Source organism: Aspergillus sclerotioniger (assembly GCF_003184525.1).
Source record: "Aspergillus sclerotioniger CBS 115572 chromosome Unknown BO94scaffold_26, whole genome shotgun sequence".
Classification (NCBI taxonomy): domain Eukaryota; kingdom Fungi; phylum Ascomycota; class Eurotiomycetes; order Eurotiales; family Aspergillaceae; genus Aspergillus; species Aspergillus sclerotioniger.
Window position 1 is genome coordinate 71,113 of NW_020291016.1, and position 13,937 is coordinate 85,049.

Genomic DNA, 13,937 nt, shown 5'->3' on the forward strand with positions numbered 1-13,937 from the left:
ACCCGCAGTTTCGGGCGTACCAATCCTGTAAGGTACGGGCTACGGAGTACCACTGCTCCGTACGGATTACTCCGCCTAGTGGAGTGGATCCAGGTCCATCTTACCCCCTGGCCCATCTCTGTACAGTATAGAGGCCGTTGATCTACTAGATACTATTTACCAACTGTGTACGGAGTACCAAGATTGCCTTACCTTAGAGATGGGTAGCTAAAGCCATCAATGTAGGGCTTGTTTATTGGTTTATTGTACCTGAGATTACCTGAGATAGTGCCTCTAGTATGTAGGTATGTTGTTTGTTTTACTGGTAGTCTCCCATACTGCAGTGCGGAGTAATCCTCTTGTCCGTTCTTCGTTATTCTAAATTCAATAACTGATCTTACATCATTCTTTGACTGCCTAGCAATTGAAGCAGGCCCTTATTTTGCAAGCATAAGATAACTGACTTGACAACTCTGTATGTCCTCGAGTACATGTGACATGCGCCACATTCAACCAGTGACGGGTCCAGATCGGTCGGGCCTAACAGCATGTTTCCCACAGTTCCTATCAAACCGATGGCCTCAGTAAATCAGCAGGTGTGTGTGACACTCTTTTTTCATTTAGGGCCATTTGCCGCTTTGTGATCAAACAAGATTGGATCACCCCGTGTCCCAAGATTGAGAAAGTCTTTGGGAGCACTGTTTTCGTTCGGGGATGCTTCACGCTCCTGTGTAATACTTGCCGGGTAGTTATGCACGCGCTTTCCGGCATCATTCCCGCGGAAAACTTTAACAGGAGCACCCGTTTCCTGCTCGTGTTCACTGTATAGGACATTGTTAATGTTGCTGAGAAGTGTTCTCTCGCGTGATAGTTTCCTTTTTGAGAAGTCCAACTTCCCTAAGGCGCCAGTCAAACCATCTGTGCTATCAGATGCAGTGGGGTAGTTTCCTGTTACCCATGGGTGTTCCAAGCATCCATCCACTGTGATTCGGTCGTCGACATTGGTTGTAAGCATTCGGTCTATCAGGTCCAATGCCAGATCGCCCACAGCATCCCAATATGGAGATGGATAATCGAAGTGCCCATGCTTTATCTGTTGTGCTAGAGTGTAGGGACGATCAGGTGTAAACAGTTCGTCGGAAAATGGGGGGAATCCACAAAGGCATATGTATAGAACAACCCCAAGTGACCAAACATCCACAGCTTTTGTGTACTTCCGGTGGCGTGACTCTTCCAAAATCTCTGGCGCAACATCTACAAAGTAAGCATCATGGTTTTGGTTCAAAATAGACTTAGGCAACTCACAGCTTGGTGTTCCGCACCTTATATTAGACGCCTGTTAGCAATGATATCCAAATATATCAGGAGACATGTCATACAATGATGTTGTGAATGAATCCTCGCCAATAATCTTGGCTAGTCCAAAATCACCAAGTTTCACGGTCAACTTCTTGTCTGTGACAAGAATGTTTTCGGGTTTTATGTCTCTGTGAACGATACCACGGTCATGCTAGTCCTTCACCTTAGTTATCATTGTTGAAGAACAAAGGGGGTTATAGGCATGGAGATAAACATACCAGATACTTTAGCCCTTCCAAAAGTTGAAGAAATATATGGCGGGTCTCATTCTCTGGGAGTTTTCTTTTGCTAACAATAAGGTTAAATAGTTCACCTTCTGGGGCAAGCTCCAAAACAAGGTATACACCATCGCTCTCGTCGAATGTGTCCTTAAGACAGAGCAGATTTGGATGACTGACTCCCATCAAAAGGCCAATTTCCTGTTGGAGAATATCAGTTTGTGAGCGCTGTGAATCGCTAGACCGCCTTTCAAAAACTTTCACAGCATATCGAGTCCCTGTAGCCCGTTCTATGCAAAGGTAGACTGTGGCAAAGTGACCTTGCCCTAGCTGTTGGAGAACTCTGTATTGTTGGAGGAAACGATTTGTGTCTCTCGTCCGGGGGTATCTGAAAACAAAACGTGCTTCATCTAAGATAGTAACTTCGTCACCATCTTCAAGTTCACGATGATTGTTTCGGCCCACGATTGCATCGTTGACAAATGTACCATTGCTAGAAAGATCCTCCAGAATTGCGACAGCATCCCCCTTTCTAGTCTCCGGGAATATCAAAAAATGGCGATTCGACACGGTAGGAATGTTAATCACCAGGTCTATAAGCTTCGTTAGATACCCATCCAAGATTTTCTGGTATAGATACCTACCGCACTCGTGGTGACGACCTATCAGATATCCGCCTGGTGACTGAAAATGACCTTGATCATGTACCGAATCTTTACTTTTTCTCGGGGCCCCTTTTCTAGCCTTAGTCGTGGGTTCTGTGTTTGTGCGTTCTTCGCAACTCCCGCGTTTCCTCAATACTAGAGCATGTCGAACCTTATCATCAAGGGGGATTAGATAACCCCAGACCCCCTCTGCGGCTTCATCTTCGACTTCATCCGCAAATGCTCTTGGTGGGTAAACGAACTGGGAAAGGGCTTGAGTATCACCAGGGGGTGATGAACTAGCGTGCAAGGGTTCCGAATTAGAGGGCGTACGTCTATGCAAGACCTGGCTAGATCCGTTTGGGGGGGCAGTTGCCTCCTTTCCGCTGTCGGTAGCAGTCGATTCCCGTTGAGTCAATGGGGTGGGCAAATACGACTGGCTGTCTAAAGCTTGTGATATGCTTCGGGAATTGATCCTCTCAGAGCGCCGAGGCTTTTTGAGATATTGCAAATCGTTATCTGCTATCGCCTATACATTTATACCATCATCAGTTCCATGAAAAAAAAGGTACTAAGACATAGACATACCCTGCCACGTTTGAGAGAGCTTTTCTCGTTCTGTGGTGTCATTATGTTGCCTGTTCACATCCTACTAATCCGACAACCACAATAGAGCTCGATTTTCCTTCCCAAGACTCAAAGGGGAATTCAGTGTATGGAAACCTCTTATATTTCTCGATCCCTTTTGTACTCCAGGAAAAGGAGGTGAACGCTCAATCAATAAAGATGAAACAAAACAAGATCAATTGCTGGAACGACGAGTAAGGGCAAATGGAAGGGGCAAGAAGAAAACAAAAATGATAAATGAAAGAAGCTGGAAAGAACCTAGGTTCGGTGTGGAAAACTGACAAGAGTGACTTAGGTATGGTAGGAACGAGACAAGGCTGCGGCGTACAGAAAGTTTCGTCATAAACAATCCTTGAGTGTGTGAGGAGCTCGAGTCAAGGTACTACTGTACTATTTAGGTCACTACTATCGTTCCATAATATTACCGTCACCGCTTTCATGTACATCCCTTTGCACATCGTATTTCCACAACTTGCATGAAACATAACTAACTTTGGTTATAAATTTCATAGAGTGCACCTGGCCATCATATGAATGCAGGGCTCTTCATGGTCAATTTCCCATGTTATGAGGGCGACTATGTCATAACTCGTAACTGTTACGCCATGCGAGATAATTTGATCACCCCACTACTGCCTACCTAGTAGTTAGTACCTATGTAGAAGTAGCCTAGATAGTGTATATCTAACAACTGGGAGAGGTTTTTATATATGGAGTACTCCGTACGACTAACAGAAACAAGCAGAGAAGGCCGATCAAACACGCCTACGACGGCGAGGGCGAGAGCAAGAGCAAGAATAGTATTCTTCACTCCCCACCGATCGCAACACAGACGATACTGAAAAAAAAACTTATTCTTTTCCTGGGCTCCCTAAAATTCGGAGGAGCCAAGAGTCTCCATACGCCTGCGGCGTAGTACGAAGAAGTTCGAGGCCCACGTGTCTGCCGTACCGAGGTACTCCTTGAGAAACCCGGAGCCCCTAGGCTCTTCTACCGTAGTAGTAGGTACATGACGCTAAGACGCATAACCTCCGATAAGGGGCTGCTACCTTTCCAACATCGCCTTACGAAGTACAGGATAGGACATACTCTGCATAATCCACTTTCCAACACAATTCATGTCAGGAGGAGACGTCTTCCACCATGGATGAGTAAGCGAGTTACCAGAAGTCCCTGGGGAACAGATTTGTGCTGATGAGAATGTAGTCTGTCGACCATCAGAGCCTCTGCTTTGGAGAAGCTTGCGGCATTAGCAGTCAAGAAACCAGAATGCGGAAGCGACTCTGATATAGCACGGCTCGCTCAGCAGACGCTACCCTCGGCCTATCAGTCGAACGATACCCTCAATAGTATCTTACAAACCCAAGCCCCTACATCACGGGTGCCTATGGTTCGTTTGTTTTTCTTCTTGCTCCAGCATATTAGAGTAGTCCCTAATACTGACTCTCACAGGGCATGAGAGAGCTCGATGTACTTGTTGCTTTATGTAAAGCATCTCCTTCGGTGACAAAATTCGAGCATGCCTCAAGACTAGCCTCACTGTTATCTCAGTACCTGCCCGAGTCCCATAGTCAACTTTTCCGCCCTTCACCATTCATGCATAATGTGAAACCTTCCCCTTGGGAGAATCTCACTCATAACCTTACACTGGCTCTCCTCTCGCTGGGTTCAAGCTACCCATCATTACATGATGCCGTGGTTGGTGCTTTTAACGGATATTTGCACAATTGTGCAGAGGCTATTAAAGCAGTGGCACCTCTTCATCGCTACCATTCGGAAGCAAATAGAAATGATGCTGAATTTGAGTCTTTTGGCGTGCTGTCAGTATCCGTCTCCCTCGTTGGCTTCTTGGGAGCTGCGGCCGAGTTTACTTCATTCTTGTCTGCCAGTGAGAAGCTACAAATAGTCAACAAATTGCGATCCATGCTTTGTGAACAGTTTTTGGTTGCCGTGGAGACCGCCTCGTCGACTGTGCGGAATGCAACATTGCCCGATAATCTGCTTAGGGAGTGGAGAAAATATACTCGCCGTTATGATGCTGATGGACGTCCTTTAGGGGCCATGCTACTACAAGAGGGATTTATGAAATTTGTCAAGGCATGTGTCACATCTCTGGTCGGAGCACATGGCTTATCGGAAGATGAATTCTTGCACGGCTGCTTGAATTACACGGGCATCGCTAGGAGTCCCGACGATGGTGAGATTGCCCTTGTTCATCGTGTGGCAGCCATCATCGCCGAAGAATTTCAGCTCCTCGAAGATGGATCAGATTATCTACAACTTGGCTCTCCTTGGCAGCAGCGGCTTGCATTCTCTATGAAAGCTCTGGCGTTAATCGGATACCTTTCCTGTATTATCGTGTGTGAGGATACGACGAACAAGGACGAATTTCTTTCCTGGCTAGAGGACACACTTGTGGACCCAAACCAAATGGCACAGGCAGATTTAGCAACAGCTGCTCTGAGAAGCATGGCGATCATCTCGCAGGCTTCTGTGAGCGTCGCATCCTCAGGAAGCCGCTCTCTCCTGAGGTTTATTGTCGACGGTGGTGCGCCGACCGGGTATACCGGCTCCGTTGCTGGGAGATGTCTTGCACAAATTCTTGGTGTTCTTTCCCAAGACGCCGTCATCACTACTCTTTACTCATTAGGGAACGTTCTGAGCTCCGGATCAAGCACTGAAAAATCGTATCAAAGCCACTTGCTGGGAGATACTGCGGTTCATGGGGGTGCATCTCTCCCGTTTTCAACGATAAGAACTGGCAGTGTGGTTTCCTTCTCAGCTGATGGCGAAGCAAATAATCTATCGTATAAGAATGTTGTCCGGGCTATTGTAACGATTGCCACTAGCTGCAATGATGAGAAAATAGGCGCCTTGGCACAGTCCATGTTGCTACAAAAAATTGGGAGGGTGAATGCTACCATCGATGCTTTTATCATCACAGAGACGGCTGCCATATCATTGAGCACTGGGCAAGCTGAGTTTCAGCTTCTACTCAAGTTCTACGATCGAGCATACCGAGACGGTGTTGCCAGAGCTTATAGCGGTGTTATTGCTGCTGTTAAGAGCGCCTTGACATATCTCTCTGTCACACTGAAAAGAGATTCACCGTTATACAATGTATATTTGGTTCACTTGCTGGAGAATATTGTGAACAAGGGTGATGCTACCGATCTCGATAATGAGCGACAAAAGGAGCTTGCTCTTGCAGCTGATGAAATCAGCCCTCTTTTAAGACCTCTAGCTTTGCTCGTCTCTTCCGAGGAAAGTCAGCTGGGAAATGCACAGATAGTTGCAGATTACGACCAGGATGTGTCTACTTTGTTCCGTGACGCATGGTTTAATATCGCGGTACATGGAATATCTATCCACTCAGCTGTCGGCCAAAGTCATTTCGAAGAGTTGCGCTTGCTCGCAAAGCACTCACCACCCCTTGTCTCCGAAGCTCGTATGGAGGCGACTGAAAGCGATGTTGAGCTAAATACGATCCTTAGACGTGGAATGAGCTCGCAACGACTTTCGGAGCAAAAGCGCGACCTGATTACTGAGCTCCCTGGTCATGAAGCTGAAGTAAAGCGCTTAAGTTATCCACAGGTCGTCTTTCTCAATGCTACACTTTTGGTCGAAAATCTTCGTGCCTTAACCGGAAATTGTACCAGATTCCTCGATTACTTCCGCGACCCGGTCTTAGCCACCGCAGAAATGGCTAGTTGCATGGGTGCTATTGCGGAAAAGATAGTGGCTTGTTACCTCTCATTAACGCTTTCCGGGAAGTATGAAGATTTCTCTGCCCCGTTCTTATCAAGAGAACTAGCTGGATTTTTCATTGCTTGCAGTCATCGTGTTGAAAGGGTACAGAATGTCGCTGTGCTTTGTGCTAACAAGGTCATAAATGTGTGTCCATCATCCCTGTGTGAAAAGCACTCGCTATTTGCTTTACTCGAACTCTTGACGGTCATGTGGCGTTCATGTTTGGAAGGAGAACTAGACGAGTTCGAATGGAACCCTTCATTTACCTCACCCACGGGAATGGTCAAGGCCGATCTACCCGATAACTATAATTTTAGAAAAAGGACATTGGATGTTTTGCTTGAACGATCCAAGGCCTGGGTAGCGGCAGCCATGGATATTGCACCTCTGGATATCAAAGGCCTGCTTCAGGTATGTCCTATATACCTTACGTTTGGCCAAGCAACTGACACGGCCGATCAAGACATATCTGTCCCTTTCTGATGATCATGCTGGGTACGGCAACATCCTGTTGGGGCGCTCATTTGCACTTGAAATGGGGTCACTCATTCCGAGCAGTGATCAACGGCTTGGTAAGGCAAAGCTCTTCAATACTCAACCACACCGCGCTTATTGATGACTTTATGATCTTCCAGGCTCTATCAACATCCATGGCATTAGTAAGATAAATGTTGCCTCCGATTTTATTTCTCAATACTCCACACGTCAAAATTACCGGACTTTATATGCACAGAGTGGTTCCTCAAGGAACCGAATGATTAGGTTCAGTGGTTGGTATTACTTAGAACTTTGACATCTCTGGAGCTAACAAGCGGACACTAGCTCACAAAGACTCCATGCTCTCTGAGCCCCCCTTGCTGCAAGTGAAGCCATGGAGAGCACGCTATGCCAACTCTCCGCACAGATCAGATCAGGTGACGCTGTCCCTATTGTTGAGGTTCGAGATATGCTGCGACAAGCTGCAGGCCTTCTGTGCAGTGATAACGACCCTTCTGCCTTCCTTGCTCAGTACTTAGTTCAGCTACCCTTCCAGATATTCTCGAAGGAATCGATGGATATTGGCATATCTCTCTGGCTGGGTGTAATGCATGAGAACCCAAGGGTAGAATCCAAAATCTTAGTGGAAGTCATTGGGGCTTGGGAGAGGTCAATCCAACGTCGCAGGGGGCTATTTGACCCGTCTTGCAAGTAAGTAAAGACCTCTTGTCTAACATACTTGATGCTGACTTGGGGATACGTAGCTATGTGGATCCAATGTTCGCCAAAATCGACCTTCTTCCCAGTGATAAGGCTCTAATGGTCAAAAACCAACAAAAGGCCCAGAGTGCCCTAACACCGCATTTCCGGGTCCTGCAATTCTTTGAAAGTCACTTCGCTGCTGTTAGGTTGGGAAACTCCCAGGTCCAATCACTTTTCTGTCGTCTTGTTGATAAGACGAGCGTTGCTTTTGTGCAAGCCAGTGGCCATCCACTAGCCAGGGAACTGCACTTCCGTATTGTTCTATTCTGTCTAAAAGTGTTGAAGAACACAAGGTTCCCAGATCAGAACCTTGTGTGGAAGCTCAAAGATCAGATTCTGTCAGCTGCCTTAGTTTGGTTTAAGCATCCACCCAGGTATGTTTCACCTGGTTGCTTGTGTTGAGCACTCTTGCTAAGTCACAGTATCCAGATGGTCATTTGGAGGCAATCGGTTACAAATCAAGGCCGAAGACAGGATACTCAGCGATGTTGCTTCTGCTCTTGCAGACGTGGCTGGTATTGCTTGTCACACTCACAGCTCCCCCAAGACGCTCCAGGCAAGACAGGAGCTTGTCCAGCTTCTTCTTGAAGACGAGAGGTCACGTCTCAGAGTCTGGCTCTACCCCTTGGAGCCAGATCGAAAACATCACATGACACAGTTAGCTGCGGTCAGAAGTTTTACAGAGGTGCGTTGGCTTGTGGCCAAGCAGATTGGTCTCTGTCAAGCAAAGTTGTATCTAACACCTCCTTCAGGATGCCACAAATCTACTGCGTCTTGCATGGGCTGAAGCCCCCGGGTTGGCCATACATCTTTCCACCCGCTTCCCGTCTACGAAGCTGAAGAACGACATTCGCTGGCTGGTGCTCAATTTTTCGGAAAAGGCTATTGACGAGCCCAGTGCGCTCGAGATCTTGTTTGGGTCGACCCTTCCTGCCGATGTCCACACACAACTGAAGGTTTGTCGATTGTCGATTGTCGATTGTCTATTGATACTTTTCAAGAACTAATGAGAATAGTATCTTCTATACTGGGCCCCTGTGAATCCTACTGAAGCCCTGACTTACTTCCTTCCCGCCTATGGAAATCATCCCTTCATACTACAGTATGCGATGAAAGCTCTTGAAAGCCATTCCGTTGATGTTCGCTTCTACTTCGTTCCACAGTTGGTTCAAGCTTTGCGATATGATGCTCTGGGCTATGTCGAACGATATATATTGGAGACAGCTAAATTATCTCAGTTATTCGCACACCAGGTGATATGGAATATGAAAGCCAATTCCTATAAGGATGAGGATTCTCAGATTGTGAGTAAAACTAGGTCTCCATGTGATGTGCGTTTATTAATAAGCACCATTAGCCGGATCCTCTTAAACCAACATTGGACGGATTCATGGATACCTTGGTTTCAAGCTTCACAGATGAGGAGCGTGGGTTCTATGAAAAGGAGTTTTCTTTCTTCAATGAAATCACTGGTATTTCTGGAAAGCTTCGACCCTACATCAAAAGAAGTAAGGCAGAGAAGAAGGAAAAAATTGAGGAAGAACTCCGCAAAGTCAAGGTGGAAGTGGGTGTATATCTCCCAAGCAACCCAGATGGTGTTGTTGTTGGAATCGATCGCAAGTCCGGCAAACCGCTCCAGAGTCACGCAAAAGCGCCGTATATGGCGACTTTCAGGATTCAAAAAACAAGGGCATCATCGGATGATGACAAAGCCGCCCAAGAAGTCGGTGACCACCCTCCAGATCGGAGTCAAGAAACCTATGAAGTATGGCAGTCAGCCATTTTCAAGGTTGGTGACGATTGCCGGCAGGACATGTTGGCTTTACAGATGATTGCCGCTTTCCGGGGCATCTTCACTAGCGTTGGCCTTGATGTGTGGGTGTTCCCATATCGAGTAACTTCAACGGCTCCTGGTTGTGGTGTCATCGATGTACTTCCGAATTCGATCTCGCGCGATATGCTGGGCCGCGAGGCAGTAAACGGCCTGTATGACTACTTTATCTCAAAGTACGGCGGTGAGGAGTCGATTCGCTTTCAGGAAGCACGCACAAACTTCGTAAAGAGTATGGCCGCTTACTCTGTCATCTCCTATCTCCTGCAATTCAAAGACCGACACAACGGAAATATCATGATTGACGACGCCGGTCACATCATACACATTGACTTCGGGTTCTGTTTCGATATTGCACCAGGAGGCGTGCGGTTCGAGCGCGCGCCCTTCAAGTTGACATCTGAAATGGTTGCTGTGATGAGCGGTACTCAGCATACGCACACGCATGCGAGTAACAGCTCCGGCAGCGGACTAAGTCTCCCCGGCGGTGGCTCCTATAGTCCTACCAACACGCAGCCTTATAGGTGGTTTGAATCCCTGGTGGTGAAGGCATTCCTTGTTTCCAGACCATACAGTTCTAAGCTGTCTCACATTGTGTCGTTAATGCTTGATAGTGGCCTGCCCTGCTTTAAGCCCGATACGTTGAAGAACTTTCGTGATCGGTTTGTACTTGAAAAGACCGAAAGAGAAGCGGCCGAGTACATGCGGGAGCTCGTCCGCAAGTCATACATGAGCGTTTCAACAAAGGGATACGATCAATTCCAATTGTTGACAAATGGCATCCCATATTGAACATGGACACCACTTGCCGCAGGTGAGAATAGCAGTTTGTCCAGCCGCTCTGTCTTCCTATCACAGTGTATCTCTTTCCGTTTCTCTCTCTCTCTATCCAGCGCTTGGTGTATCGATGTTGAGGATGGACCCACTCAATCATCCTGCACTCTTTTGACCAGCATTCTCGGCTACAGGACGGCTGGGCCATATATGCAAAATAGGAAGTTCTTCGGAGTGGGTGTCGGAAGCTGCCTGCGTCGGTAGGCATTAAATCATGCTACGATAATATTATTTTACTTGTTGTTATTCTTAGTGGTTTTTCTTGAGGCCATGCATTGATTGTGAGGCATGTGTGGGATGTATGCTCAGCATTTTCTCATTTAATGACCAAAGTCCCTGACGTATAGTATAACTCATCGTCTTTATAGCATTTGATCAGTTCCAGTAATGAGATGACACATGGGTCATTTCTGGATCATACTTCCTGAGGAGGGCAGGTGGTATGACAAACAAAATACACCACTGTAGCGATAATAGCTACAGACACTAGCTATATAGAGAATCTGTAACCCTGTTGGTTCAATATAGACAATTTCCATAGTATATAGATACACTTTAACAATAAATCACACAGTTAAATGGAAGGAAGAGGAAAGCCAATAGTTGACCAAGCTACGCACTGAATTTTCAAGCCATAATCTGTGGATTCCGATGCTTTGGAGGACAGATTCTACAGCTCGTATGTGGAGTCCTACGTGGGCAGGGCACGCCTACACCTATGTATGATTGTTCTGCGTACTTAGACGTTATCGTAATGTGTGTCATCAAGCTTATAAAACCCCTAGGTCTTGAGCAACGGAAGCACCGATAAAGCTATGTTTAAAGCCATTCTGGGAATACCAGTCCACACATAAGTATGGGCGCTACAGGCAGACCAGCCAGGCTAACCACACACTGGGGTCCGTTAACCATACATCTTTTTTACTCTCCGCTTACCACCTTGGGAAGCAGCCAGGTAGAATATCTATCATTTATAGAGATTTTCGTCTTGAAATTCTATATAAATCCTTGATTGAAAATACAAAGAGGTATAGATATAAGATTATAGAGGACTCTACGCAAGGCCCTATTCAGAGCCCCTTATAGGGACTCGCGTAGAGACTTACTCGAAGTCTTGTTACTTGCTATTGAAGTCTAATCTAACAAATCTAACAATTGTACATTCTCGTGAGGTGGTTACTGTCTCTGGCTAATCAGTGTGTTGAATCAGACAGGTACATTCCAGACGGGGAGTAAAAAAGCGGTGTGTGTGTGTGATTTATTAATCTGATATAGCTGGCTAGATACACATGTTGCCTTGCTGTGCAGATATTCTATATTTGCAGTGACTTTTTATATGATTTCTAGAGATTCAAGATATCTCTTAAAGAATAAATCCTTCGCGTAACTGATACGTAACAGTTACTTACTATATTATAGTCTCTTCAGTACAGGGATACATTCGAAAACTGGCCTACTCTTGATTAATTTTCGAGGGGCGCAGCGCTGAGAAACACTATGTTAGGTCCTGGGTAGGGGAAATTTGCAGCGGGAAGGCATCTGATTGGTCCACAAGGCACCCAGCTTCAGCTTCTTATTGGTTGCTGCGAGTATCCGTAACGTGACTTGCTATATATTGCCAGTGCTCACCGCTTCAACCCCTAAGCTAAGGCGCTTCGGAACCCCTTGGGCTGTGGTCCGCAGGCCAGGACCTAGTACCCACAACGGGAATCAAACCCGTACTCGCCGCACCACCACCTCTCGCCGCACCAGGTAATCCCATATAAAATCTATGATTTTAAATTAATATAACTTCACAATTTCTAAAGACTATGACTTAAAAATTTATATATAAGCTTATAATACTATTTTCTATATATAAATTTCTTTTTAATAAAACATATTAAGTAATACAAAAGTTACTGCTAACATGTCTTAAAATGAGACAATTTTTTATTATATTATATATATAGACTAAATATTTAGCTTAAAGACTATTTTTTTTATATGATATAGAAGCTTAATTAATCTAGTTTTATATTTATAAAGAAATTTTTTGATATTTATTTTTTCTGGTTTTATATAAATTTTTATATTTATGTATTTATATGTAATTTATATCTAAGATTTTATATTTTAAAGATCTATATCTTTTTTAATACTTGATATTTTTAGAAAGTTAAACTTTTATATAAGGATATAGACATTTCTTTAGAATATATATTAAATTAAATCTTATACAGCTTGAATTGCTTGAGTTATTAAAGAATTACTACTTAATACATCTTTTGATGCGGCGAGAGGTGGTGGTGCGGCTAGTGGTGGCCGACCCAACCCAATAGGGTGGGTTGGCGGCGCGACGAGTAGCCTTTATAATAGTACTTCAAAGAAGGTCCCCAATCTCCTTATTCATAAAAGCCTTGCCAAGTAACGTTCTACCATTACGCCACCTGCAGGCAAAAAGCTGTGTGGTTAGCCTGGCCGGTGTGTCTGTAGCGCCTCCCTGAGTATAATTACGAAGTAAGCACACAGACAGTATGAAAACAAGGGAACCCATTATAGTCACACCCTGTAATCTTAGAGTCAGACCCCTTTAGTCGCTCAAACGGGACTAGCGCCGTCACTTGACCCGCTTTACTGAAAAAGGAATAGCATGTCATGTGATTCACAGAATAATAATTTTTTAATCTCTTACTATGCATTCTACTGGCATGATGGCTATTCCATGATCTAATCTCTATAACCATCAAATTACTTCTTTATATCCAAGAACTGGTTGTTCTACAGAGTAAAGAAAGGCCTAAAAATACTAAGAATTGGTCTCTATTAAGCTTCTAGATAGATGACAAGGTAGTTAACTGGGATATTCACCACGCGAGGCAGGACTCTAAGCGGCTTTGAGAGGCAGAATTTATTAATAGAACCACAATGAATCGGGGCAGGCAGGGTCAGGTGATAGGGGCAGGGTCAGGTGATGGGGGCAGCTAAGGGCCTTACTGGCGGTAGTGTTGAGGCCGCCTGAATCATTTAAAAATGTAATAAATATTTGTTTTATTTCCCTTTCCAGCAAAGTGGATCAGGTAATGGCGCTAGGCCTATTTAAGCGGCTAAAAGGGTGTGACTCTAAGATTACAGGGTGTGACTATAATGTGAGCCAAAACAAACCCCGCTATTCCATATGCTGTCAAGACAAGAAGGCTGTATCACAATCACAGAAAAGCTAAATAAGAGAGAGGAAAAAAAGAGAAATTAATTGTCCCCAGGGAGGATCGAACTCCCGGCCTTGGGATTTCCTGAAAGTTAACCTTCAAGTCATACTGACATGGTATGAGACCCACGTGATAACCACTACACCATGGAGACATGTAATGACGTGATCTTGGCAAAATTAATGGTATATATGTCAATTATAAATAAAGGATGGTACTTCTTGTTAACTATTTGATACAGGTCATCCCTTGGCCTAGTGCATATCAT

General features: G+C 45.1%; 2 protein-coding genes and 1 non-coding gene across 3 annotated transcripts; 1 reads left to right on the forward strand and 2 right to left on the reverse strand.

The window, feature by feature from the left end:
• Window positions 1-329: 329 nt before the first annotated feature.
• Window positions 330-3,186, reverse strand: BO94DRAFT_498419 (CAMK family serine/threonine-protein kinase). Its single transcript, XM_025609346.1, has 6 exons — window positions 2,789-3,186; window positions 2,201-2,729; window positions 1,557-2,149; window positions 1,359-1,489; window positions 1,285-1,301; window positions 330-1,233 (listed from the first exon to the last, which is right to left on the reverse strand). Exons 1-6 carry the CDS (start codon window positions 2,828-2,830, stop codon window positions 596-598), a joined length of 1,950 nt encoding a protein of 649 aa, XP_025464342.1. The 5' UTR covers window positions 2,831-3,186; the 3' UTR covers window positions 330-595.
• A 784-nt stretch (window positions 3,187-3,970) lies between these two features.
• Window positions 3,971-10,439, forward strand: stt4 (1-phosphatidylinositol 4-kinase STT4; the record flags this gene model as incomplete). The annotated part of the gene is made up of 11 exons (XM_025616456.1): window positions 3,971-3,978; window positions 4,034-4,217; window positions 4,280-6,988; window positions 7,041-7,149; window positions 7,213-7,347; window positions 7,426-7,765; window positions 7,819-8,190; window positions 8,246-8,501; window positions 8,569-8,772; window positions 8,833-9,120; window positions 9,174-10,439. 11 exons carry the CDS (start codon window positions 3,971-3,973, stop codon window positions 10,437-10,439), a joined length of 5,871 nt encoding a protein of 1,956 aa, XP_025464343.1.
• A 3,275-nt stretch (window positions 10,440-13,714) lies between these two features.
• Window positions 13,715-13,823, reverse strand: BO94DRAFT_t243. Its single transcript has one exon. It is a non-coding gene; the product is annotated as a tRNA-Met (tRNA).
• Between the last annotated feature and the right edge of the window lie 114 nt (window positions 13,824-13,937).

Bases quoted from the DNA above. Each gene is read 5' to 3' on its own strand.
- BO94DRAFT_498419 (XM_025609346.1), bottom strand. From the start codon at position 2,830: ATGACACCACAGAACGAGAAAAGCTCTCTCAAACGTGGCAGG. The intron at 2,730-2,788 runs GTATGTCTATGT...ATAAATGTATAG, and splicing joins GCTCTCTCAAACGTGGCAGG to GCGATAGCAGATAACGATTT. The intron at 2,150-2,200 runs GTAGGTATCTAT...CGAAGCTTATAG, and splicing joins AGGTCGTCACCACGAGTGCG to ACCTGGTGATTAACATTCCT.